General features: G+C 54.1%; 1 protein-coding gene across 1 annotated transcript; it reads left to right on the forward strand.

Moving 5' to 3' along the window:
- The first annotated feature begins 8,584 nt into the window (after window positions 1-8,584).
- LOC103895004 (immunoglobulin superfamily member 3) lies at window positions 8,585-25,769 on the forward strand. Its single transcript, XM_019470806.1, has 8 exons — window positions 8,585-8,639; window positions 9,885-10,262; window positions 11,395-11,811; window positions 13,316-13,699; window positions 15,981-16,385; window positions 21,361-21,768; window positions 22,632-23,027; window positions 25,573-25,769. Exons 1-8 carry the CDS (start codon window positions 8,585-8,587, stop codon window positions 25,767-25,769), a joined length of 2,640 nt encoding a protein of 879 aa, XP_019326351.1.
- Window positions 25,770-27,550: the final 1,781 nt, after the last annotated feature.

The following is a 27,550-nucleotide window of genomic DNA, read 5'->3' on the forward strand; positions in this document are numbered from 1 at the left end:
TAGTGATGGGCTAAGGAAAAAGAGGAAAAGCCACAGCAGATAGTTGTAGTCATTATTTAATCAAGAGACAGATGACGGGTCCTCAAGATCTCTGTAACAACCATTCTCACATAACTTATGTTTTTGTGAAAACAGTTCCAGGATGGATTTTAATCTTGATTTTGTTACTCGTATAACATCTCTGCCTTTGCATAAGAATAGTCTTTGGATTACAGTTATCAGGATGGATCCAATCCACTCTAATTGTGGTTTATATCCTTGTGCAGGCTCCTAGTCTATAGTCATGCACCTTTCCTGCCGTGTGACTACTGGAGTCAACCAAGTCTCATGCTGAGGTCCCTGGTGTGTTATCCACAGTGTCCAGTCCCTCTGAAGCTGTCTCTTCTAGTAGCTGTACCAATAGTGAGTGACCGGGCTTCTTGAAGTATTTATTTAAAGCAGAATCATTGCCATGAGATGAGTCTTCCAGCAATGAAAAGGATAATATGTCTTTCTACTTTATTGGGTGTTTGGCCTTCTTCCACAGGGACAGACCTTACCAGCTGTTTTCTGTCACTGCCCACTCTCTTCACCCCAGCAGCCCATCACTGTGGGCTGACAAGCCTCTTCCCCTAGCTCAGAAATGTCCACCTCTAATGTTTCAGGGAGAGCCCCTTCAGAAGCTGAGCTCTGAGGGCCCAGCCTGACAGAAGTATACATTTTCTTTAGAAATAAGACGTTAAGGTCCTTTTGAAGCTGATGGCTTTTCCTGTAGCCTTTCGGGTGCGTGCTGAGGTGTCCTTGCCTGGTGCCATTATCTTTTTCTTTCTCTCTTCCTTTCTGTCTCCCACAGTCCCCTGCATTCATCCAGAAAGGTCTTTTTTAAGTCACTATTCATTAAATTCCACTTCCTCGACCTGATTGTATACAATGTCAACAAGAACTCTCGGGACCCTTGGGCATGGCATTGCTGTGTTTAAACCGTCCCTTACCTTCTGTCAGTGGTTGCAGCAGCATGTCATCTGGGTGTCACCTCTTCCCAACTCAACTGAGACCGACGTTTCAGTGGTGAGAGATGTTGTCCAAGTCTTGGGGAGTAGCAGGGAAGGTGCTGCAGGCTGTCTTAGGTGGAGGGTGTCCGGCAAAAGTAAGAGAACTTCTTGTGTGTTGCAGTACTGGGTGCGTCCTTCATCAAGCCCTTCAGTGGCAACACTGAAGGAGGAGTTGCTTTCACACTGAGACTGACAATCCAAGCACAAAGAAGTGAGATCTAGTTTGTACATTTGCAACTCTTCCTGACGTCTCTGTTTAATCAAAGCTGTACACCCCGCAGGCTTTCCCTGGAGTTCACTGCAGCTCCTGCCTTTTGTTTGAAGAAAATTTGTTTGGTTTAGTGTAAATATAACTTAGCCTTTCTGTGACTATAGCCAAGACATCCTCCTTTAGTGCGAATGGAGGATACAAGCAGCAACAGCATCAGTACTGCCTACACCGTGTTCTGCTGATCTGCTCTTGGGAGGCTTATGCAGCATGGGGTGGTGTTGTCCAGAGTGCTCTACCCAAACAATGCTGAGGAGGGTGAAAAGGTGGCATATAGGAACAGAACAGCTACTGCATGGCCAGGTACAGCTGTCTGGTAGCTAAACACATCCAGCCCGCTAAACAGCATGTTAATGCTACATTTTGAGTCAAGGTCCCACTCTGGCAACCCTTCAGGCCCCAAGCTGAATTTCTTTGGACACCTGCATATGTGTACTTGGAGAGAAGCTTCATATTCACAGATGAAGGATGCTTTAGGCGCTTCAAGAGGAACTGAAGTTGGAAGTTCTGGGATTTTAAAAAGGGCCACTCTGGCTATTGGACCTTGTGAAACTGCTGCTTTTCCCATGATCTCAGGGGAGTGGGAAAGAGGGAGTTGTTTTGGGTAGATGAGCAAAGGCTTTGAGGCTAGGTGAGCTGTGAGTGTAGTTCTGCCATTGCTACCTTGCTTTATCACTTCAGGAGCATAGCTGTGCGTCACTCCCATGTTCTTAGTGCTGGGGTGGCCACGCTCCGCCTGTGCGGACAAAGCGTTTGTGTCCTGGGTGGTAAGGATGGGACTTTCTGTCTATGTAGGTGATGGGGTTTCCCTGGGTAGCCCTTGTGCTGCTCTGTGGGACCTACAGCCTCTCCCTCTTCAGCCCCAGCCCTGCACTTCCCTGCCTGCGGCTACCAGATGCTGTGCTCACTGCTGTTGATTCAGGGCGGGGAAAAATCCATGTGCTTTCAGATTCACGTGCTGCCATTGGAGGGAGGCACGTGCTTCCTGAAGGGCCTTGGAGACCCTCTGCCTACCTCTAGGATTGGGAAACACATATTTTGTGCATCTTCCACTCAGGCCTGTTAGGAGAGCAGCTCCCTACTTCAGCCACCGGTGCAGTGGGTTTTGGCAGCTGGAGTTGTCATTTTTCCCAGCTTAGATGTATTTAACAATTGGCTGCAGCAATGGCTGTTTAATTCCCTTGCTAACATTTCCAGGGCAGCTATTTAATTTTTTTTTTAAACCTTCTTGCTTCTGGAAATCCTGTAATCGAATCCAAGCTCCGTCAATCTAATTAGTTTTGAAGTGCAGCTTCTCCATAACTTGGAGACCTAAATAAGCAGCTTAATATTAAAACCTAGCTTCTCTCCCAACACGTAATACTGTTCTGTATTCCCCCACAGAAGTTCCTACTGAACAACAGCCCACTGTGATTGCTCTCCCTCTTTCCCTCTCTTAACCTCCCTCCTCTGTTCCCCGGCCTCTGCTCTCTCTGTGTCCATCGGGAACCAAAATGACCAGGCGCAACCCTCTGCTGCTCTGCTTCAAACGGTCTTTCGTGATGCTGCTTGCTCAAAAGATGCTGATGCCGCTTCGAATGCCAGCGCAGAGAGGTCCGGGGGCGGTGCATAGCAGCTCCTGGTGCCGTGCAGGAGCCGAGCTGGGCAGGGGGGCTGCGCTTGCAGACTGCATGGTGATGTGATCGGCCCCATGTGTGCTGCGGCGGGGGATTGCCGGGATTTACAGAGGGCAGGCTGCGCTGCCCCGGCGCCAAGCCCCGCAGCCAGAGGAGCATGACCTGATGCGGCGCAGGAAAGGACAGCTGCTGAGCAATGCCTCTTTGCCGAGGTGCCACACGCGCTGGCTCGTTCCTGGGGTGCTGCGAGGAGCTGGCAGGGAGGAGATGAATTAGCTCCCTCGGTGCAGCATCCCTCCTGGTCCCCAGCAGCACGCTGTGCCCCTGAGCTTTCTGCCGCCTGCAGTGAAGGTGAGATGTCCAGGAGATTTATGTCAGAAATGCACTGTTGGCCCAAACTACAAAGGCTGATGGTGCTATGGCTATAGAGGAGTGAGGCTTTTCAGCCTTTTTGTGCGGGTAGAAGATTTTAAAAAATAAATAAATAAGGGGGGGGGGGGCTAAAGAGCACTTTTTATTAGGATAAGATACATGAGGCATGTGGTTCAGGCTCTACTTAGGTTCTGTTGGTGGAGCAGGTTCAGAACAGGTGTGTTTGCCTGCTGCTCTGGCAGTGAAACAAGAATAACCCATCCCACTTTCCTGAAGGACTTTGGTGTCTCTGTAGTGCCCTGGCCCATTTTTTTCTTGTTTGACTTTTTACAGTAGGAATGATAGTGCGAATGAGAGCAAATGCCAGTTCACCAAAAAAGAGCTGTGGGCATTCTCCTCCTAGGCCAGCCCTGGCTGCTCACTGCTGAGAACTGCCAGAGTCCTAGAAAGCTGCAGTTACACAGGATGGGTGTTTCTCTGCTTCCCAACCTGTTTTGCTCTTAGATTTGAATTGCCTTTTTTAAATTTTTTGTTTCAGTTTCTGTACCAATGATAGTGTGTTTTTTTGGTGCAAAACAATTGCAACAGCCTTTTTGTGCTGCTGTGGGTTTTGCTTATGAAGACCCTGTCCTTGCCGTGCATTGGAGCCATGTCCCACGAGGGCCCAGGACACGCAGGATTTGAGTAACAGAAGCAGTCCTTCCCACCGCCATGAGAAAAGGTCGCTATTTTCTTCACCTTTGCTAGGCTTCCCCCTGGTTTTGTGGCTGTCTGCTTTCCCTGGGACTGGCAGGTGGTTTAGTTCTGCAGTACGTCAGTGGGGTGATCTTTATCCACTGAGATCTCGCTTGGCTCCAACAGCCCAAGGTGAAAGCCCATGTAGCTGCGAGGTGATCTCCCAGCAAAGCGAGCCTGGCTCCGGCAGGAGCTGGAGGATTCGGGCATTTGTGCTCTGTCAGGAGGTTTCTGCCCACGAGAGCATGCCCGGGGGATCACGGCTGAGCCGGCCAGCCTTGGGGAAGCCAGGCAGCCGGCCAGCTCCCGCTCCGTAATTGGGGGAAGTAACCAGCCGCCTTTGATGTCTGAGCTGGGCTGAGAAAACTTGACGGCAGACTTCAAAGTCTGTTGTGCCCGCTCGCCTGATTATCTGTAGGCTTCTAGTGCGTCCCCCAAGACTACTAGATTATCCCAGCTAATGCTGTGCTCTTCCCTGCGTCTCCCCACCCTGCCTGGCACCAGCCCCTTGCTTTTGAGGCTGCAACCTCCCTCCCTCCCTCCCTCTCCTCCTGCCCCTCCCTGGTCACTGTGAGGACGTGGCAATGGCATTTCTGGGCAGGGGACATGTCTCCTGAGATCTGTGAAGCAAAGGCAGAGGAGGCATTTTTGGACAGCTTGCCTATAGCCTGCACCCCTGGGCTGTATTCCCCCTCCCTGTTTGATCGCAAGAGCAGCCTGAAATGCAGGGAGCTCTTTGCAGCTGCTCTTTGCAAGGCACCGAGGTGTTTATAGCCAAGAAGGCACCGTGTGCCTTTCCTCCAAAAAGCCTTTGGGGAGCAGGGCTCCCATCCATGCTGTTCCAGGGAAGGTCATGCAAGGAGAGGGCTGTGTTGTCTTTGCCCCCTTCCTGGCACCTTGCTGCCTCAAATTAGTCTCTAGCTCCCTCGCCACCTGCTCCTTGGTGTTCGGGGACCCCCAGGGTGCTCGTCTGTGTGAGTAGAGATGCAGAGGGCAGGTCACTGCTGATGGCTGGCTTGCTCAGATGGGGGTGGGGAGGCGGCAGAGCCATGGAGTTGAGCAGAGGCCCCAGAGCTCATACTCCTCCCAAAGCAGCTTGCTTTCACCTGGGATGTTGCAGAGCAATGCCAAAAGCTCATGGAGGAACCCTCCCTTTTAAGAGCTGGGTTTTTTTCCCCCCTAGAGGAAGCAACCTCAGCAGTGGCTGAAAACCGTTCCTGTGCAAAGCTGGATTTGCCCAAGACATGGTTTGAGGTCTGGATTTCTTTGGAAGTTGAGGTTTGTTGCTACTTTTCAGGAGTCAGGGTGGGCTGTGTCCTCTGCTGCAATGGGTGGAAGCCAGCAAAGAGAGTGGCAGCTGTGGGCAGAGGAGACCAGCATCGCCTGCTGCTCAGGAGCCTTGCTGCCTAACCCCAGGCACCCAAATGGGGTGAGGGGGCTCACGGGGGCCATGTAGCCAGGCAGGGGATCTGGGCTGCAGCCTCTCCCCTATGCTTGCCTAATTGCTTTTGGGTCTCGGCAGTCTGTTCCCTCTGAAAACCAACACTGACCATGGGTTCACCTCCTTCCTCCTCAACGGCTTCCTCCGTAGCATGTCTACCCTACTTGTGGGAGGATCCTGCCCTACCCCCATCCCTCCCCAGGCTCCTTGCGGTGTGCAGGCAGAGCGTCCGGTCAGCCATTGTCTGCGAGGTTTCAAAGTCGTCATGGACATTGCAGATTGCTGCTGTGCTCTTTTTATTAGAGTTTAACTGTACCCTACCTGCACTGGGCTTGGTAATGCTTTCCATGCTGTATTTTGGTGGTGTTTTTCTGGAAAGCTTTGGCCCAAAGTGGCTGAGCAGCATCCAAAAAGGGTGCCCACAAAGGGATCCAGGGAGGCAGAGGGAGGGAGAATGGGTACAGAGGCATGCAATTAAAGATGGTCATCACCCACGTGAAAGCCAAAGCCAGTGCTGTGGGCAGCCTGACCTCTGGTCTTGTGCTCTAAAGTGGGAGATGGTGGTACCCTGCTGAGGTGTGCTGAGGTGGCCCTGCTGCTCAGGTCGGGGGCTGTGCTGAGGGCTGGGGGTCAATAGCATTTAATCCCCATGGCCCTGGTGCAGTGCTTCAGCTCACCAGGCTAGGTGCACGGGCACACGCACTGCCTAGCTTGGAGGAGGTGAGTCCTTTGCTCACTGTGGGTACGGGCAGGGACCCTCTGTGCTATCCAAGAGGTGTATTTCCCCCTTGCTTCCTGTCCTGTGTCTTCCCCGGGAAAATAGGGCAAGGGGATCTTTTCTTCCTGTGGATCTGGCTTCACTGATGTGGTTTCTAATGGCAATGCTGTCTTTGTAAAGGATTCTCTGATCCTCTTCCTTTACCCTGCCTTGAGTGGTCTATAGCCCTGCCCTATGTCTGGTTGCACTGATTTCCCAGGGAGGAAGAGAATAAGTTTTAGACTGCGCAGTCCAAGGAAGAGGGAGCTGTTGGTTTTGTCCACAGAGGAGCATCATTGCTGGTGATAGGGCTGGGCCAGGCAATCCTATTCTCCCCGGTTTCTCTATTGCAAATGTAAAAAGCGACTCATGCATCATTAGAGTTGCAAGCTTGGAGTTAAACTGTCCCCGTGTGTGCGTTTATGTGCACACTGATTGTCAGAAGCTCACTGAGGTTGAACTCCAAGTTTCCTTTCTATTTACTCTGTTGCTGCAGCAGAGATGCTTTTCCCTCCTCCAAAGTGGTAAGTGGGTTGGCTTACTGTCAGCAGAATCATCCCTGGGGCACTACTGGCAGCGGGTTGCTCTTGGAAAGCAAACCTCTTCATCCCTTACCTCTGAGATGGGAAGTTTTCATCCTGCAGCAGTGAACAGAAGCCTACCACGCAGTTATGGCTATGTGCATGTCCATGTCCTACTGCCATGGGACACGTGTCCTCCTCACCAACAGGTGTGCTGGGGCACTCCTCCACCGCTCGCCAGCCTCTGCTGTTTCTGCTCGCCTCCTCTGAGGAGCCAGCGCATGGGTTTCAGCCCTGTGTTGCAGCCTCTTCCCCCAAAACAGGTGCTGCTCCTTTGCTCCATTTCATTGCAACGAAATGGGTTGGGTGGCAGAGGACAGGTAAGATCCTGCAGGAACGTCTCTGCCTGCTGCGACAGCCTGTCCCCTCAGCCTGGATTTGGCTTTCTGGAGAGCTGCATGGTGCTACGGGGGCTGCGCGCGCAGGCTGATGAGGAGCTGGATAATGGAGGCGCGAGCCTTGCAGCGAGGAGTCTCTGCCTCCATCTCCTGGCCCCGCAGGCCGTCATATGAATCCGTTTATTAAATGGCGAAAGGAGGGACCTCGTGTTTTCGTTCGTTACATGAATCTCTTTCCCTCTAGAAGTCCGTGGGATCAAGCAAAAGGATTTGTTTTACGGTTGGTTTTTGCTTGTGAATCCCTGAGCTAATTTAGTCATTCAGTCAATGCCCCAGCAGCATGGTGAGAGCAGCATGGCTCAGGGGTAAATGCTTTGTGCTGCCCTCTCTTCTGAAGGAAAAAAAAAAAGAAAAAAAAGAGGCAAACCAAACCCCCCTCCAAAAACCCCAAACAAATCCTTTCAGAGAGTGTCTCTGGTTTGAGCCCCTTGCTAGTGTTTGGCTGCATGCCCGAGAGGCTGGGTTTCCCCTACCTGGGATGCGACCCTGTCAGCCTCCCACCATGCCCCTGGCACCTGCCGGCAGGAGCAGCAGCATGCCCCAGGCCACGCAGTGCCGACAGTGTGATGCCACGCAGCAGCCAGTGCAACCGCAGCGCTTGCCTCTGGGGCTGTGGCCAGCAGCCTCCTGGCCTCAGCCCTCCCAGTGCAGCTCCCTGTGGTCTCACTGCCCCTGAGCAGTGCTGGTCCGGGATCCTCTGTATCCAGGTGCCTGCCCTGCCGATAAGCTGCCTGGGTTGGGCTGGCTGTTATGACGGAGGGTTTCCTGCCCATGTAGCCGATGGGCTGGTGGGGGTGCTGTGGGAGAGACACCACACTTGGGGTGCCCCACTGCACCCCGAGGCAGAGCTTGGTCAGCCGTCCTCGGGGAGCACTATGCCAACCCAACCTGTACCTGAGGCATCATGCTGCTGTCTGCAGCTATGGGAAATAAATAGCTGCAGGGAGCTTCAGCCCTAGAAATCTGGTCGCATCCCTCCTGGGGGTCCAGCCCCTCACCCCCTGTGTTAGTAGGGAGCAAGCTACTCCATGCAACAAAGTTGGAGTCGTGAGGCAGAGGGTTAGCCTGTGAGCTGCTGACGGACAGCAAAGCCACAGCCGGTAGCGTTGGGCACCTGGCACGCACACAGCGGCAGAAGGGGCCTTGGGCATCACCCTTGCCCAGGCGCTGTGGGGCCTGGGTGCCGGCTGTCACCTCCCAGAGGCGTGTTACTTTGCTGTTGCACCCCACTCCCTGACGTCTCCCTGCTGTTTCTAAGCAGAGGAAACCACTGCCGCCAGGCGGCTTCCTCCCAGCTGCTTTCAAAATAGCGGGGTGGCTGTTGCCATCGCCCATGTGAGCCTCCACCGCCCCTCTGGGAGAGGACCCAAGGAGAGCCATTTCCCATGGGGCTGGCACGGTGCCTGGCGGCTGCCTTCCTCCTCCTCCACCTCCTCCTGGGTGAGTGCCCTGCCCAGTGGCGGGGGCTTTCCTGGGGCAGGCAAGGGGGAAGTAAAGCTCCTGGGGCTGGGAGCAGCACCCGCGTGGGTCAGAGGTGCAGGCTGTTACCCTGGCCACTCTGCCTTCCTAAAGTGGGTGGACGGGACCTTTGCAGGTGGGTGGCTCAGCAGGGCGCCTTGCAGGGGCTGCGGGGTGAGGACAGCACTGCCATGGCCAGTGCTGCTCTGGCTTGGTGGCTGTGGAAAGAGGTGCGGCAGCATGTTGTCCTTTTGGCACTGTGGTTTCACTCCAAAGCGATAGCCCAGACCCTGGCAGGGTTTTGCTGAGGGGATGTGCACGCCACTGTTGTGTGGCTGCTGGGGGTCCGGAGAGGTTACCTCACTCCCCCTTCCCTTGGGAGGGAGTTTCTGAGGGTTTCTTAGGCTGTGCTGCCACCAACTCTCTTCCCTGGCCTGGCCCCCATGGTTATTTTTTGACTCAGTGCCCACGTCCTGTGGGCATTTTGCTTGGTGTGCATGCTGGACACCAGAATAGAGCAGGTCACCACTGGGAGCTCTGTGGGAGGGGAGGGTGCATGGGTGGCCATCACCTCCCCAAACCCTCTGCAGGCAGAAATGGAGGGAGCCCTTGATGCCTCTCGGTGCCCTCTTGCCTTTGGAGGAGCTCTTGCTGGCCCCCTCTCCCGCACCCTCCCCAGTTTCTATGGAGTGCCTCTGCATCACCCAGCCTGCCTGTTCGTTCCCTCTGCTGTCCCATGTCCCTTGGCTTCTGCATTGCATCTCCTTTTCTGGCAGTGGTCAGTTCTGGCACCTGCTCCCTTTCCCCCGCAGCTTGTGCAGGACTCGAGTGCTTGGTCCTCTTAATTTTAACATACCACAAGCTGCCTCCAGTGATCTCAGCCTGGTTGCTGCTCTCTCTGAACAGCTGGCTGAGAGATGCTCTCCAGCCTTTAACAGGTTTGACAGCCCTCTGGCCATGATGCTCTGGTCTCTGTCATGTGACCCTCGCAGTGTGCTAGGAGACAAGAAAGTTCGGAGGTCTGTTGTTATAGGACTTGTTCTTACAATTGCAAGGGGCGCGAAGTCCCTTGGACTTTGTGCTTCAAAGAATGAGACTGCACAGCAATTCTTTTCAGTATTACATTGCGGTCCTAGGCACATCCAGACCCACTGCCGTTTTGGGTGTGCAGCCCTTGGGTAGCATATACCCCTGCAAACACCACATGTGCCGACTGTTTGCCGGCAGGTTTGAGCACTGGCCAACGGGTGGTGACTGTTCAGAAGGGGCCCCTCTACCGTGTGAGGGGGTCCCACGTCACGCTGTGGTGCAAGGTGAGCGGCTACCAGGGCCCGGCGGAGCAGAACTTCCAGTGGTCCATCTACCTGCCCTCGGCCCCTGAGCGGGAGGTGCAGATCGTCAGCACTGTCGACCCCTCCTTCCCCTACGCCATCTACACCCAGCGCGTGCGCAGCCGGGGGATCTACGTGGAGCGGGTGCAGGGGGACGCCGTCCTGCTGCACATCACTGACCTGCAGGACCGGGATGCCGGGGAGTACGAGTGCCACACGCCCAACACCGACGAGAGGTACTTTGGGAGTTACAGCGCCAAGATGAACCTCGTGGGTAAGCTGTCCTGTTAACAGCATGGCTGGGGCAACAGGGCATCTCCCAGTGGCGTGCAGCAGAAACCCATGAACCCCCCCATGTGCGATGTAGTCCACGTAAGCCATCAGAAAAAACACCAATGAGGAGAATAGGAGCAGAGAGCAGGGGACACGGTGGTGTGAATTGCAGGAAATCACGGTATAGAGACGCGAACCTCTCAGGTGGGTCCTGAAAGAAAGCCTTGCTCCCTGCCGGGCAGGTGTGCAGGCAGGCTTCCACTGTCCCCACCTTTGCACTGGGGAGAAGTGCTCGTCTCTGGGTCTCTGACAGAGGGGCAGCTGGGGAAAAGGGTGATTAATGGGACTGGTGGGCACAAATTTTCCTTCTCTCCCCACAGTAGGATTGCTATCCTACCCCCAGGTGGCCAAGGTTGGGATGCCCTTGGCAACCCTTGCAGGTTGCTCTGGCCGTTGTCTCCCAGCCAGGGTAAGGGAAGGGAGAGGAAGCCTCTGCTGTCCAATGGCCCAACTTTAACTTCAGCTCCTGATGCAGCCGCAGCATTTCACAGCTAAACCCTTAGGAGGTCAGGAGTTTTCAGGCTCTGTGTGTTAGCTGTTGGTGTCCTCTCAGGTCAAGGTGTGGGACTTGACCCAAGCTGGATGGCCACAGACGAAGGGAGGTAGCAGCTCCAGCAGAGCACTGGGAGAGGGAAGGCAACGGGGTGGAGAGACAAAAGGAAAGGCCCTACTGTGAGCCTACCAAGTCTACATGGTGGTATGGTACTTCCACTTAGTATTCACCCCTGTTCCCTCCTTTATCCTGGTGTTGTACCAGCCTGCACTTGGGATCATGAGGGACTGGATGTTAATCTCCTTGGGGTTGCCTAATTAATACTGCCCGTAGTTTGACTGAAGAGGATACTGCAGAGAGATTTACTGTGCTTTCTGTACTGCTGAGGTTTTAACTGCTTCACACCTTGGTATAGGCTGATGGAAGCCTTGTCAATCAGCTACAAAAGATATTTCCTCTACACTGTCAAATCCCTTAGGGCCTGGCTGCGGTTTCATAGTGGCCTGCAGGTTGCCCACCAAGGCCAAGAGACAATTTTTCGCGTGACCAGCTGCTCTCTGTGTTTCTCCCCTGTGCTCAGTGATTGCAGACACCCTCTCGGCTTCCATGGTGCCCCAGGTCCTCACCCGCACCGAAGGGGACACGGTGGAGCTCACCTGCGAGGTGTCCAAGTCCACTGCCCAGCACACGCATCTCTCTGTTGGCTGGTACCGTCTTCAGGGAGCAGGAGAGCGCCGCGCCGAGGAGGTCCTCACCCTCTCCAAGGACTTCGTCTTGAGGCCAGGGCCCTCTTACATGCAGAGGTTTCTGGCGGGAGATGTGCGGCTGAACAAGGTTGGGAACACCACATACAAGCTCTCCATTGGGGGAGCAGAGCCATCCGACCAGGGGCAGCTATACTGTGAGGCAGCTGAGTGGATTGAGGATCCTGATGAGACATGGAAGGACATCTCCCGCAAGCAAACAGGGAGGACGTCGCTGGCGGTCATGAGCCAGGGTAAGGCCCTCACAAACTCATACATTGTCTCCAACTCCTTTGTGCACTGAAGGCCCTATAACAGCAGCCTTCAGTGGCCTTTGCCTGCCTCCGCTGCAGCCCAGGGACCCACCGGTGGGTCTGGCTGCCTCCGCCAGGCACTGAGGGAGCCGACTGGGCTCAGGGCTGTGGCAGCCCCTGGTTTGGGAGCTGTTGGTGCTTCTTGCTTTGGAGAGCAAGAAGCCACACAGCTCTCCACACAGCTGAGTCTCCGATGCCGGCAGCAATCATGCAACCTCACAGGCCCATGCGAGGTGTTAGCAGAGAGCAGCGTGTGCCTGCAGCAGCCTGGCTCCTTGGCAGCGTTAAGCTCCTGTGTGTGGAAAACCGTGTTGTTAGACTGCCTCGAGGGTCTCACGGCCTCAAAAACTGAAGTACATAACAGTCAGCTGCCCATCGTGGTGCCTCGGCCACAGGCACTGAGGGACATGGGGATGTGCTGCATGTGCTACAGCTCTGGTGGTCATGCCACCGCTGTGTGGGGTCACAGTGCAGGGTTTCAAGGCACCCCGCGAGTCTCTGCCTGCAGCCTAGCTGGACTGAAGCCAGGAACCAGAGGGTATTAGCAGCAGAGGCTTTGAATGCCCCGTGAGGAAGGTGAATCGTATCATAGGACCCGGAGACGGGGTCCTTATCTCAGGTGTTGCTGACTGCCCAAGAGGGTCTGCCAAGGAGAAGATGACTTTGTGCTCCCCCTCTTTGCTCAGCACCTGCTGCTGGTCAGTATGGGGGACAGGACAGGGGCTAGGAGATGACGTCCACCTCCTCTTGCTTCCCTCTGACCTCCCTGTGCTGCGACAAGTCTTGACATTTCTACTTTCTGTAGGAACTAGCCCAAAACCTCTCCAACTTCGAGAGCATCTCTTGCCCACATCCCGCAGCAGCCAGTGAGGGCTGCAGCATGCGGGACCAGCAGCATCAGATTCAGACAAGCAACTTGAATGCCAGCCCTCCATGCACCTTCTCCCACCACAGACAGCAGAGTTAAAAACACCACTGAGTGATAAAGCCCCTTTGTGCCCCTTTCTGATTTAAGGGTTATTTGTTACATGAAGCAGAACAGCTCCAGGAGGCGAGACAGAGCAGACCCCCACAAAAGCCAATGCATGGCATTGGGTTAGGCATCCAAACCGAGGGCTGCCCTGAGTTGAGCAGGGGGTGGCTGTGGCCCGAGGCCATCCTGATGGGTGCTCTGCTCTGGGGGGGGTTAGCTGCCCCAAAGCGGGGAGCTCAGCTCCTCAAGGCTCTGGTGGTTCCTCTGCCTGCGACTGCTGGTTACTGCCTGGAGCTGGTAACCGTCTCCCCATAGGCAAAATTTTCCAATCTGATCACTTTTCTACTGAAAGAAAATGTTTCAATAGCGTATTCTCTCCCGTTTCCCTCTGCACGGCCATCAGTGCTGCCAGGCGGGAGGGAAGTGTGGGCAGGGCCACCCAGCACCCTCTTTGCTTTTGATTGTCTACAGGCAGAGACCTCTCCGTGGACATCGCTGCTGCTGAAACCTCTCTTTCTGAAGGTGATACCTTGCAGCTAAATTGCATGGTGGGAGCCCAGAGGAGCAGCAGCAGGCACTTTCAAGTGCTTTGGCTCCTCAACAGTGTGGAAGTGGCCAGGGTTGACCCCCATGGGGTATTGATTTGGGAGGATGAATATGAGGAGAGAGCCAAGCTGGGGCAGCTCCGAGCATTCAAGCAAAGCAACGTGGTTTATGTCCTCACCATCTACGAGGTGGAGTTGAAGGACAACGGTACGTACCACTGCTCTGTTTCGGAGGTGAAGACTCCTGGAGACTTTCACAGCATCCAAACCAATTTTTCATCAGGCATCCAAGTCGACGTGAAGCCGATAGGTTAGTAAATCCTAATGGCTGCTCTTCTGGGTAAAACCTGCCGTGACCCCTGACCGGAGAACGCTTCAAGTCTGGCCTCATCTTGGCAGGGGCAACACACCTGCTCTTTGCAGTAAGAGTGCAAATGTGCCATATATTTTGGTAGATAATAATGGGAAAAGCACTTGCTCTGGCAAACATTAGCATGACAGATGCAGCAGCTGTCAACGAAGTGTAAACCTTTAGCTTAGTCTCTTTGCAATAAGTTTTGGGGCAAATAGGTAGAGTTCTGGGGAGGTTGGGTCCTCCTGTGTCTTTGGTACAGAAAATTGTGAGCAACACCTGTTGCTACTCCTGAGGATCACAGGATGACCCAGCAGAACAGGTACTTCTGGATGGGCATCATCATTGCCATTTCCACCAGGGTGCTCTCTCTGTTTTGGAGGGGTGACTTGTGAGAAACCACTCTAAGATGTGTCAGAGACTCTTGGTTTCCTTGTCATAGCTAGATGATGGCTATTCTGATGTAACAGGGGCTGCCTGTTGGGACTCTATTTCTTAAGTATTTCTTTATGTATCTATGTCCCAGGAAAGATGTTAAAGAAGGAAAAAAAAACCCAACAAAAAAAACCCACATAGCCCTCTCCAAAGTTATAAGAAAAGGCTGGTTGAAAATTTCGGACAATTCATTTCCTTTCCCAATGTCAAGATTTATCTAGTCTCTCCATTTTATGCCACAGTTATCTCTGGCTTTCTCTGAGAAGCACAACAACATCCCCTCCCACGCAGTAACTGTTGTTTGCAGAGAGCCGCATGCAACTGTCCGTGTCCACCAGCACACCACAGGTCATGGAGGGAGATGCCTTGATCCTCTTTTGCGAGGTGCAAGGAGCGACCAGCCCCGTGTCTGTGCAGTGGTGGCACCTGCCACCACAGCACCCAGGTCCCCGGGTGCTGGTGGCCACCATGGAGTGGGATGGCACCCTGAGCCTGGGCAGTGCCTACCAGGATGGCAGAACTCGGGGGAGCCTCCGGCTGGAGAAAGCGAGCTCTGGCGCTTTCACCCTGGTGATCCCCAAGACATTGGATGAGAGCGATGGTGGGCGGTACGGGTGCGAAGCGACAGAGTGGTCCCGAGGCCAGAGCTGGACAGAGGAGGGGGAGACAGTAGTGACAGTCAGCTCCATGGGTGAGTTGGGCCACCCCTATTTCTGGGATTTCAAGCTGGACACGCTTGAGGCAAGGCTGGAGAAGTGGGTGGACACATGTGGGTAGGACAGAGGTCTCTGTGCCCTGAGCTCTGCTGCTGCTGCAGGGTGACCCGGGGCTGATCACTTGGCCCTGGAGTGCCTCAGTTTCCCCATTTCTAGCAGGGTGCTCGAGTCCTCCATGAGATGTTTTGGGAGAGACAAGTGGGAGACAATAGCTAAAGTGCCCAGAGACCTGAAAGGCAGTGGCTTGCTCGGCAGGTCTTTCTGTCTCCTTAACTTGAAATACAAAATATCTGTTCTAGCAGTATAATTACTTACAGTAATTAAGCACAACAAAGGCACTTGCTGGGTTGTATGGTGGCCTTTTGTCAGAGATACACCCTGGTGCTGGCATCTGATCGCTTCTCCTGCCCTCTTGTCTGAGCACAGAGCCACTAACATCCCTGGCGTGCAGTGCCCACACGTTTCTTCTTTTGATTGCTGGAATGGGTGCCTTTATGGAGAGGCAGCTTTTGGCTGTGATTTAGGGTGTTTTTCCTTCCTTATTGCTGGACTGGGTGCCTGAGAGCACTGGTCAGGCCACAGGAGTTGTTAGGCTTTTGTGGAGAGTGAAAGAAGCAGCAAATAGGGCAGCAGCAGCAGCAGAGGATCCCTGGCTCCCTGCCACGGGGCGGGACTGGAGAGCCTGGAAGAGAGGATACTCAGGGCTGCCTGGGAGGCTGGGGGTGGGAGAGGGGGGGGGCAAGGTAGGAGAGGCCAGGGACTGTGTGGGGCTGGAAGAGCACGGTGAAACTCGGCGGAGAGCAGCGCCGGCAGAGGAGCAGCAGGACTGCTGGCTGGGATGGGGCTGCAGTGGCTGGGGCAAACGGGGCGGGGGGCAAGGTAGGAGAGGCCAGGGACTGTGTGGGGCTGGAAGAGCACGGTGAAACTCGGCGGAGAGCAGCGCCGGCAGAGGAGCAGCAGGACTGCTGGCTGTCATGGGGCTGCAGTGGCTGAGGCAACAGGGACGGTGCTGCGTGGGAAGGGTGGCGGCGAAGTGGCGCGGGGCAGGACTTCTGTTCCTGTGTCAAGGGTTCTCTCCTCTCCAGCAGGTCTCGGTCTGCACGCCATGCTGAGAAGCCGAATTGCCACCGTCAGATACGGGCAGAGTTTTGAACTCGACTGCCAAGTAAATGCCAGCTATACCCTCAAGGAGGTGCCAGTGTCTGTGGGGTGGCTCTTCCAGCCCAGCCCACCCACAGGCCACTACCACGAGCTGGTCCGGGTCCTTCCCAGCGGCACCGTGGCCTGGGGGACAGCGCAGCCACACTTCCAGGGGAAAGCCCAGCTGACGAAGGCTGCCACCTCCTTCAGGCTGCGCATCCACAACGCCATGGCTGCCGACAAGGGGACATACCAGTGTGAGGTGGAGGTCTGGAGGAGGAATACCCTGACGCTGGGGCAGCCAGCAGCCACCGCCAGGTCCAATGCCGTGGGGATAAAGGTGGTGCTGCCAGGTAAGCAGTGCCATGGGTGCTTCTTCAGCAGAAATCTCTCCTTCTGCAACTTTAAATCCATCAAACATGCCAGGGGCAACCAGGACCACTGATGGCTGGGATGTCCCCAGCCAGGTCACCTCCTGGGGCCGCACGAGACAGTGTTGCCTGTCCTGTTTCTTCCTCAGCACCCACAGCTCCTGACAACACTCTTGAGGCGAATTTGGTGTTGGCGAGTGGCAATGTCTATTTGTTTGCAGATTATGCCAAGCATATAGGGACCAGCCTTGCCACTAGGATTTTTAAGCCTTGCTTCTGGGAAGAAGTAGTCCCCCCAGGAAGCTCAGTTGAATGCTGGGGGTGTGAGGTCCCTCCCATGGTGTGGGCTTCTGGGGGGCTGGAGGGAGGTGGAGAGAGACTGGCCCCCGAAGCTGGTGCTGGGATATGTCTGTGTCCCCCTGAGCTTCCCTCAGTGTATTCGAGGTGCGCTGAGAAATCGCCAAGGCTCTCTGCCAGGCTGGGAGCTAGCACTGAGCCGCAAGGTCCTTGGCAGCTCTGGGCAGAGGTATCTCCTCCCGCGCACGGCTGGGCTGTGTGGCTGGGGGCTCTGCCTAGGGTTCCCTTTTATGGACACCTCTGCAGGCAGGGTCTGCGCCGCCACCGTGCCTGCCAGCATTGCGCAGGGAGCTTCATCCTCTTATGGAAGAGAGATGTTGCAAATGCACTGCAGCCCCCCAGCTGGCCCGCCATGCGCCTGCTCCCTGCCACCCCTGGCAGCAGCACGGTGTCGGCTTGCCCTGCTCGTGGCTGGGGCTGCTGGAGGAATTGAAAGGATTGTCCCAGCCAAAACCTCTGAGCCTGTGGAGGCGGGCATGAGAATATGTTTAGGTTTTTTTCCTAGTGTCTGTTCTGCCAGCAAAGGAGAATTCTTGCTCTTTTTTCATGCATTAAGTGCTCCTTCCTCTTATCCTTGGATTTTTGGGATCATAACCCAGTGAACTGAAATTATGCGTTTTCTGTGTTTTTTAACTGATGGGTTTGCTGTAGCATAAGCTGATACATTCCCTTCCCTGTTTGGGCTCGTTTCTGTGGTGCTCTCCCTCCTGCTCCACTGCTGTTCTTTCCTCGCCCCTGCGGAGCTGGGTACTGGGGTGCTCCGTGTTACACCTGAGCCAGCCCAGAGCGGGGGGGTCTACAGGAGGCTAGGGGTGACAACAGACAGTGGCTGTGAGCGTACATTAGTAGTGTAAATGGCATTAAGATGAGCAGGTGTAATTGTAGATCGTCTATGCAGAGGAGACGGTAGCAGCAGAGTAGCACGATATTACGACATTTCGCTCCAAATGTATTGCAGCCATTACTGGATACTGCGATGTTGTAAAGATGGTGGAAACTGGGAGGGGGTGATGTGCAGTGGAAGGTGGCTGCTGGCTCTAGTACCGTCTCTCTGAGAAAGGCAGCATGAGCCAGTGAAGGATATTTGGGAAGGTGGAGAGTAAGTCTTGGAAGGAAGCCGGCAGCAATGGGATGAGGCGAAGCTGCAGAAAATGAAGCTGCAAAGTATGAAAATCACCAGCCTGTTTCTTTGCATATAAAACCTCATAGTCGGAGCCTGCAGAGATACTCCAGTTCTTGACTTTTGCTTCAGCACTTTATTTACCACTTGGTGTCTGTCGGCGCTTTAGAAGTTTAAATGCCACTGTGGATCTAGCCTGTAGCTTGAGACAGGAGGGACATGCGTGAAAGGTCGTAACAGGAGGGGAAGGAGGACAGGTCCTTTCCATCTCCGACTTCCCAGGTAGTTCAGCATCCGACCCTTGGAAGGGTCCCATAATTAGTGCCTTGGGCAGGCAGATGCTGCCCAACCCTAGCAGGGATGCTCTCACCAGCCTCTCAGCACAGCCACCCACGGTGGCTTCCCCCGGCTCCGGAGTGAGCCACAGGGGGCTTTGCACCAGCTGCCTGGCTGGCCAGCCTGCACAGGTCGCTGCAGTGGCCATGCCCTTCTTTGTGTCCTGCTGCTCCTGGGCTGGGCAGAAAGCGTGGCGTCAGCAGGCAGGGTTCACAGTGAGACGGGCAGCGAGAGGCTCGGCTTGGTTAATTAAATTGAAATTGAAAGGGAAAACAGCACTACGTCTTTCTGTGCCAAAGGAAAAGGCAGGCAGCTGCTCTGCCCTTTTCAGTAATTGATCTTTAGCGAGAGGAAGGAGAGGAGACTTGGGAGTTGAAAGAAAGGGGCTTTGCAGCAAGTGCTCCGCTTCCTCTCAAGGTGATCCTCTCTGAGAGTGTAACAGTAATTTTTCTCATCAAAATCGAGTGCTCACAGCAGCGGTTCCCATGGCTCCTCTCTGAGCTCTAGTAGCTTTTGCTTCCCTGGGGTATTTTCTGCCCCGGTGGGTGTCAGGCCAGGCCATACTCAAGTGAGAGGCCCCCCGGGCAGTTTGCTGTCTCCTGTGCTGGCAGCCTCTCTGGGTTTGGGGAAAGGACCTGGGTTTTACCCACCTGCCCCTGACCGCAGCAGCACTGCCGGGAGGTGCTCACTTGGAGGGATGTACAAGTTTTGGTCCAGCATGGCCCCACAGCTGACTTTTCTGGAGCTCATTTTTGCTGGGAGAGGTGGCAGAGCTGCTTGTGATGAGCGGTGGGGCTGCTCTGCCAGCACACTCTCACTGACAGCTGGAGCTGGGGAAGGCACATCCATGTGTCTGACATGGGAAGGCTGTCCCTGATGTCCACCACCTCCCCCGGTCCTGCCTACTTCTCTTCTGTGGCCTTTGAAATGGGGGCAAAGTCTCCAGTTAAAATACCTGGGAGTATTTTTAGTTTTCTCTTTGGCAGAGTTCACTTCTGGGTCCCTCCTGGACTTCAGCAGGCTGGCTGAGTGATATTCCTGCTGTACTGAGCAGTTGAAGTTAAGAACCAAGTGTCTTATTTTTTCCAGTGTGATCAGTTCATCTGTCACAGAAACACAGGATGGCTGAGGTTGGCAGGGACCTCTGGAGGTCATCTGGTCCAACCCCCTACTCAAGCAGGGCCACCTAAAGCCGGTTGCCCAGGACCGGCTTTTGAATATCTCCAAGGAAGGAGACTCTCCCACCCTGAAGATTTGTGCTTCCGTAGAGCTGGCTCTGGGCTGGGTGCACTTTTAACTGCTGAAGTTGGAAGACATCAACTTGCATCTGGTTCCTAAGTATGGCCGAGTCTACTTGGTCTCTGCACGTGTGGATCTGATGAATTTGCACAGCTTCCTAATTAGGGTGATTGCCTTCCTGTCTCTTCTGCTTCTTGCCCTTACCCATTCCTTGAGAGCAGGGCATGTGCACTGTGAAATGCAGGACAGCACTTTGTTGATCCCTTGGGAGTGGCCACCTCCCAGTGACTGTCACTGCCAAAATCCTCACCACTGAGGTGAGGCAGTAAGCAGATATTGGGACTTATGGACATGCAAGTCCTACTATGGAGGAAACTGTCTACCTTTTGGTGATAATGCGTCTGCTTGCAGTGTGGAGAGAAGAGGAGGAAGTGCAATAGGGTGCAAAGAGAAAAAAGCGGCGTAAGTGGACGTGAGCAGGGAGATTTTGTTCACAAATTTGAGATGGAGGCAGAGGCAATGCGCAGGGATGTCAAGGGCCATCAGTTGGGATATTTTGCATTGACTGGTCTCAGGAGAGACGGTGATGGCCTCTGAAGTGGATTGCTTGAGTTTCGAGAAGAAATGCTTGAAGGAAGGGGAAGCATGTGGGCTCTCTTCTGTGGTGTCCTTCTTCCCCATCAGCCCCTGCAGGAGAAGCCGCAGCTCCCTCCTGGTCCACAGGCTCTCTCCCTAACCTGCTGCCATCGAATCCCTCGGGGAGGTGCCGCGGAAGAGAGCGCCCTGCTGAGCCTGTGGCTGAGGGCAGGGGGCTGAGACGCTCCGCAGGGGCATCTCAGCATGTCCTCTGCAGCCCGTCCCTGAACCAGCACCCAGGGGCTAAGCTTAAGGGTGTTCAGTTGTCCCCGGCCGCCGCAGCACAGGGCGTTCTGCTGCTGAGCACGTACACAAGGAAAATGCCGAGAATGGAAACTCAGCCCACAGTCGCTTAAAACCCTGATGGTGTCCCATGCTGAGTAATTTCTGTCTACCCACGGGTAGATATCTGTGTGTACTGCTTCACCTGACTGCTGGCCCCATCTGACAGAAGTGGTGTCTCAGCGTGGAGGGGAGGGCCAAGGGGAAACGCAAGCAGTTGGAGGCCCTTCGAAGAGACCAGTTCGCAGCCTTTCCACTGCTGGAGGAGAAGGAAAGGCGGCAGCAATGGGTGATGTGCGGCGGGAAGGGGGTCCGTCAAACTAGGCGCATTGGGAGCAACTGTGTACCCTGCGGGGGGGCAGAGCTGCAGGCACCACTGGAGCTCTCCTCTCCTGAGCTGCTCAGCACTAAACTGAATGATTGCTGGGTATAATCACAGCGGATGTTCAGGACCGTGTTATGTGGTTTCTGGTTAATAACCACAGCAAACACCTGAGATGGTGACTGTTAGCAAAACCCACGCAGGCTCTGTAGTCTCTGAGATAAAAGATACTTGTTCACAGTCTCCAAAGCTGTGGGCTGGTTTTCTCACTTATGTGTGAGCCTGCCGACAGGAGCAGCGGTAGATGGACATTTTTGCTTCAGACAGAGGCTTTGCCTCCAAGCTCCAACACGGCGACTGTCTCCACCCCCCCATTCCTGCCCTGTGGTCCCCCACGCACCTCCTCTGCTACTCTCCTGCCCAGTAGCACCCAGTGATTCCCCGCCACAGTTCAAATAAGGGTGTGTGGATTTGCTCTTTCCCTCCTTCCCCCACCGCCCTTAGCACTCCTGCTCCAGCATCACCTAATGGGTCTTCGTCCCCTGAGCACCCTCTTCCTCCCTCCTCTTTTGGCGGATCTCTCAAGCTAGCCTCATTCCTCTCCTTGCCACCATCCTCGTATTGGCAGCTGCAGCCAGCGTGATTATTTTGTTTCTCCTTTTTAGAAAGCAAGCTTCAGGTATCTACGAAAGAGAGCTCTGTGGAGATTGCTGGCGGTGCTGAGTCAGCCATTGAGTGCAAGATCATGTTTGCCCAGAATAATTCTCAGTTCACCGTTACCTGGTACCTCCTACCTCCTCCTCCGGCAGATGCAAACCCCCTGAAAATCATAAGGGCCCACTACAGCAGCATACTGGAATATGGGGCTGAGTTCAGCTCTCCTGCACAAAAGTCCCGGTTCCTGAGCCAGAGGGTGTCCAGCAACATTTTCTGGCTGCGGATACTCTCTGCGAACCCCAGGGACCAGGGCAGGTACTACTGTGTGGTAGAGGAATGGCTCTGGCTGGTGGACGGCTGGTACAAACTCAGAGAGGGAGCATCGGGAAGGACCACGCTGGAGTTCAAGCTCCCAGGTAAGCAGTGGTTATCTCTCGCATAGGTGCTGCTGGAGGAGGTTGGACCTATCTGTGATGGGCCGCCTGCCAGGCCACTCCTAAGCTGGCAGGGCTTAGGAGAATCAGCAGCTCTGGCGTTGGATCTGAGACTTCGAGATGCAGGAGGTGTCAGTACCTCTCAAACGGAAATAGGGAATTAGGAGGATTTACCACATCCTCCCAAACCAACCAAGCTGGTATTCTTGCCACTAGCAGATGATGTCTAATGCTTCCTAACAAAGTGAATCGTGGCATTTTCTTTTCCCTCCAACACATGGTGCGCTTGGTCGGTTGTACAGTGCTGTGAATAGGGAAGTAGTCCTTTCCTGGTACTCCCGAGCATCCTGAAGCAAGAGACAAAGTTTTCCCTACCCTGCTGCACATAGCCACAGAGAACAAGACTGAATGCTCAGCTGCTCCCACCTTGGGCACTGCGCTGCTGGGGTGCACGGTGGGTCTCGCTGGCTCAGTTCTTCCCGCTCTCTCAGCATGACCTGGCTTATGGTTGCAGCCCTAAATAAAGTGGATCAGAGAATTCCAGCTTCCTAAATAGCTTTTGGTCCAAAGGATGCCTTATCACTTATGTGGAGGGGGAGGGAGGTATTACAGCAGAGGGTCGTGAACAAAAGGCAGAGATGATGGGGGGGGGAAACCACCCCGGGGAGAATGTGTCACAGGAGCAAGGGGGCCCGTGGGTGTCCTGCCAGAGGCTCTTCCAAAAGGCCATCCCAATCCCCCGTGGTTCGCTCTGGAAGATTTCCATCAGCCTGCAGGCGCAGTCAGGAGCATTTCTATGGCAGCACAACACCACAACGTCTCTTTCTGCTTGCCTCCTACCCTAGAGCACAAACTGCACCTGGAGAAGACCAACAGCAGCATCTCGGTGAGGGAGGGCGAAGAGGTGACACTGCACTGCCTACTGCGGGGCACCCACCTGCCCACTGCCCACCTCTCGGCCACCTGGTTTCGGGGGGAGGAGAGTGGCCGCACCAGGCCCCTGCTCATCCTCCACTGCGACGGCGCCATCGAGTACCCCCAGGAGAGCCTGGTGGGCAGGCTGCACCTCCGCCGCCCCACCGCCAGCGACTTCAGCCTGACACTGCGCAGCGTGGAAAAGGGTGATGCCGGGGTGTATCACTGCCAGGTGCAGGAGTGGCAGCAGCAGACCCAGGGGAAGGACAGGGCTCTGGAAGCCTGGGCGCACTCGGGGTACATTTGGCTCACCACCATCCCGCCAGGTAATGCTGCTGGGCGCGAGGGGCTGCTCACCCTGCACCGGTTCCCCTTTAGCCATGCTGGGGTGCGTGGGGGGGCATAGTAGCAGCTCTCTGCTGGTGATGCTGGCTGCAATGGCAAGGATGCAGCAGGGCTGGGAGGACTTGCTAAAGGATTGCAGCAGGGGTCAGTGCTGGGGAGATTGCCAGAGTTGTGTTGGGAGCCAGGGGAGGGAGGGGAGCCCTTCGAGGGAAGGCAATGAGATCCCATTCCCAGTCCCATCGATCTGCCACGGCTGAAACCCAGGTGTTTGGCATTGTAAACGTTGGGGGTGGTGGCCAGATGAGACACCAAGAGCTCTGACTGTGAGGCACGGGGTCCAGAGGGTACCATTGAGTCCACTTGTGTCTGCAGTGCTTTGACTTGTGGGCTCTCTGCGGGACCACGGGCACAAACCCCTGCTCTCAGTTGTGCCATTGGAGCCAGAATGCTAACTTTTTTGGGCAAAAAATTCTTGCTGTGATTTTTCTGGCAAGTCCATCTCCAGTGAGGTCTCTAAAAACAGCCTCTGTCCTCTTGGGGTGAGTTGGGGTGCATGCCGGATGCAAAAATAGAGCTGGATTCTGCATACAGAATTTCAAATAAATAAAAGGAAAGGTTTCAGTCAGGCACACACAGTATTTTTAGGGAGGTAACAAGCAGGAAAAAAGTACTCTCTTGTTGCCTCTTTGGGGAAATAGGAGGCTCGGATGGCCCATGTGCTGAGAGGAATCCTGCAGTTCTTCTCGTGCCTTCAGTCTTGGAGTTGCCATGCCTGAAGCCAGCCTGGGTGCCCACACGTGGTTATAGCTTCTGCAGCAATTACCAATGCTGACTGACGTGGAAGAACTCAGGGGACCCTGTAGAGCCCTCCCTTGTGCCTGCTACTGGCACAGACATGCATGGAGCCTGCTCACATGACTCTGCACCTACAGCAGAGCTAATCTGAATTTAATTGCACAGGGAAGGACTGACAGCACTTCATCCCTCTGCTGTTATGTTCCTGCTGTTGTCCATCACGGCTCCCTCTAGCACCCAGATTTCTCCTTCATCAGCTCCCTCTGTCTCTTGTTACCTGATACTGGTGGAGTAACCATTGCTAAAATTGCTCAGTAACTGCTGGAAAATTCTCCTCCAATAGTGTTTTGGCCAAGTAGTTTTCATGGTTTTCACAAAATCCAAGAGATGAGCTGGGTGGGGTTTTTTGTTGTGTTTTTTTTCTTTGTGTGTGTGTGTCTCTGTTTCTCCAGTGATGCAGGTATCTCAAAATGCCCCTCTGGCTCACATATTTCAATGTTTTGGAGTTTTCTGAGGGGTAAGGAAACAGCCATGTGCAAGTATACCTGTAACCAGGAGTAACATCATCTCTAATCTCTGATGCTCATGCTGCCCTTTAGGATACTTCCCTAGTACTACAGAGGCATTCATATAGTGGAGACTTCACCCTGTTTTCCTACGGGAGAGTAAATACTGCTTCCGTCTATATGGATGGGGTGCAGAGCTTCAGAGGTAGAGAGGTAAAAGCCAGTTTCACAGCCAGGAGTAGCCCCCAGGTTGGTTCATCCCTAGGGTCACACCTAGCTCACCAGGCTGTGTGGGTCCCCCATGGACAGCTTCAAATCAGCAGACCCGCAAGCTCAGCGTGGTTCTGCAGAGCAAGCGTAAAGCATCTGTGCATGGGTGTTAGGTGAGGAGGAGAGTTGAGGAACAACACTTTGAGGTGGATAAAACAGACCCAAAGGAATTGGCATGACCCTTCATGGTAGGCCAGGTGCATCTGAGGTCAGTCTGTGGTGTTGAAGCTGTGTGCCAAGTGAGGAGATTTTGATGGCCAGGATTAGTCAGTGGCTGTAAGGAGCCCGGGACAAAAATGGAGAGCCTGCAAATGATAGCTTTTCAGCTAGCATGGGGCAGACCAAACCCAGTCTTTTGTAGTACCCAGAGGGTCTGCCAGCAGTACAGGCAGCCTCCCCCTCAGCCGGGGAGCTGTCCTGCAGGAGCTGCCGGGGATGGGGCTCGCAGCCGCCTGCAGCTCAGGGTGGCTGAAATAGGATAGCAGAGCGGCAGAAGCAAGGAGGGGCAGGTGTCTGGAGGAGACAGGGACCTCCTTTATCCGGTTTCCTTTGCTTTCCTCTTGTCCCTCCTTGTTCTGTGGTGCAGCCTCTGGCAGACCTCTGCCTCACCCCACTGTCACCTGGTGTCGGGCAGGGACCCAGGGGGTGAAGAGTACGTGGCTTCTCCTTACTGAGCCCAGCCTGGAACGGGTTAGCTGAAGAGCCGTGCTGTTTATGTTGGGATGCTTCAGCTGAACAAGCTGGGACCCTATCTGACCTCCCAAAACAAGAAATTGAGGCAAATTACCTGGTTTCTCTCCCCCTTCTCCTCAGGTAGCCAGTATGAATTCTTAAAAATTGGTAGGTGTTGAAGACTGAGGGAAAAGTGATAAGAAGATAACCTATAGAAACAGTAGGAGAAACTCAAACTAGCTTGGGGCGTCATTCACTTTTTTTTCTTTTCTCTTCCCTCCAGAGTCAACTGTTTTTTCTAGGATCTGCTCATCCCCACCACTGCTGAACTTCATCCTGTACTTACCGCTGGTCCTGATCCTTCTCCTGGCCCTTGCTGGCTTCTGCTGGTTCTTCAAATTCAGAAAAAGCAAAAGGGGCAGCGTCACAGGAGACCAGCTGATGGAACTGCAAGGGGCTGGAGAGGTCAGGAAAACCTAGCTGGTCTATAATGGCGGATGTAACTTGAAGGAGCGGAGCTGGACAGCTGAGGAGGACTGAGTACTTGCAGAGGGGCTTTTTATTGTTTTGCAGTAGCTCTTGCAATGAATCCTTGAAATTGCATGTTTACTTTCAATGGAACGAAGCAGCTTTGAATTACTAAGCAAATAGGGTTTTCATAACAGGTGTTCCTGTCTCTTAGGTTAGGTACTCACCCGTTTCACGTTCTGTTCATTGTGGTATATTTGAGGTCCTTGCAGTATGTGTCTCCCAGTGTGGATGGAAGTGCTGTTATTCCCCTACAGGTATAAGGGAAAAACCAGCTTTTTTTGTACTGCAACACAAAAGTATCAAATTGCTGCTTATTTTAGGTGACTTGGTAAAATCTATGTGGTATGCAGACTAAAAACCAGTGGCAGAGCCTGAAATGGAGTATTGGTGTCCCATTTAAGGCATTGCACTTGCCTTTGCCCATCCCTTGCTGGGGAAGCTCTCAGACACTGTCCCCTCGTTCTGAGAGTGCCTGTGCCCAAAGAGCATGTTCTCCAAATGGAAATGGGTCTTCATCACAAAACCTGTCATAGGAAGATGAGGACTGAGCAAGGATGGCTGGGGCTGAAGAAAGTCCATAGGAGGAGCACCACGGTCATCCACAAAAAAGGAATCCTGTTGACCCAATAAGGGACTCGCATGGAGTCTTGGATCCCAGAAGGAAGAAGCAGACACCAAGCCATCTTGGAGATGACTGTACAAAGACTTTCCAGTTCCTTCCTTTGCTGGGACTGCTGTAGGAGAAGACAGCATCCAGCCCCGTGTGCCTGGGCTGTCTGTGGGTCAGGAAGCTGCACAGCTGGGACCTCGTATTAGACACCTCCAGGTTGTACCATGTAATATATTGGGATGCAAGTGGGATCAGCCACCAGCAGCTTACAGCACAGGAGCAGCCTATATCTGTAAAGGGTTATGTGTATAATGTACTAGTAAATTGGGGGTGCTTCTTGAGCTGAGCTGCTGCCAGAGCTGGTACCAAGCCCCCCATTGCCTGGAGAGACATCCTGGCAGACTCCCAACTGTGCCTTAGGGCAGTATGGAGAAAATGTGTAAACCCCTAGGGCTCTCACCTGCGTATAGAAGAGGTCTTACTGGTCTGCGTGCTGGATGGACAATGAACCCCTGTGCCTTCCCTCTTGGAGAGGGCCTTCCTGAGCATGTGCCCCTTACGCTAACTGCAAAACCACCTGAGTCCTCCTCCTAGCTGCCACTGAGTCACATGCAGGCTGTGCCCCAGAAATTTGGCACGAGAAGCCAGTAAGACACTGTCTAAGGGGTCTGTTCCTCCTGGCAAAGCCATGTGTATGCTTGTGGGGCAGCTACTCTATGCCCTGGGATCCAGCTCAGACTCACCTTTTCAAAGCTGAAGAGCTATGCTACCTGAAGGCTGGCTGGCTGATGCATTAGAGGAAAGGTGCTCAACCCCTAACTGTGCAAAGTGAGTCATGGTCCCAGCGGGTTGTAAGGTCAGGTGTCAGGGCGACACTCAAAGCACCATCCTCAGACAAAAGCAGCCATATGGAAATCATGGCAGATGTTTATGGACCTGCTTCCTTTGACCAGAGGGAGGGTTGGAGACACCACAGACCCTCTAGATGATCTGCTCAAGTCCTTCACTTTCCTTAAAACTAGAATCATAGAATCATAGAATCATAAAGGTTGGAAAAGACCTCTAAGATCATCGAGTCCAACTGTCAACCCAACACCACCATGCCCACTAAACCATGTCC

The sequence above is a fragment of the Aptenodytes forsteri genome, unplaced genomic scaffold (assembly GCF_000699145.1).
Source record: "Aptenodytes forsteri isolate BGI_AS27 unplaced genomic scaffold, ASM69914v1 Scaffold207, whole genome shotgun sequence".
NCBI lineage: Eukaryota > Metazoa > Chordata > Aves > Sphenisciformes > Spheniscidae > Aptenodytes > Aptenodytes forsteri.

Coding starts and splice junctions, on each gene's coding strand:
- LOC103895004 (XM_019470806.1), top strand. CDS start 8,585: ATGGGGCTGGCACGGTGCCTGGCGGCTGCCTTCCTCCTCCTCCACCTC. Junction 13,700..15,980: donor AGTCGACGTGAAGCCGATAG/GTTAGTAAATCC, acceptor CCTCTCCAGCAG/GTCTCGGTCTGCACGCCATG. Junction 16,386..21,360: donor GATAAAGGTGGTGCTGCCAG/GTAAGCAGTGCC, acceptor TCTCCTTTTTAG/AAAGCAAGCTTCAGGTATCT.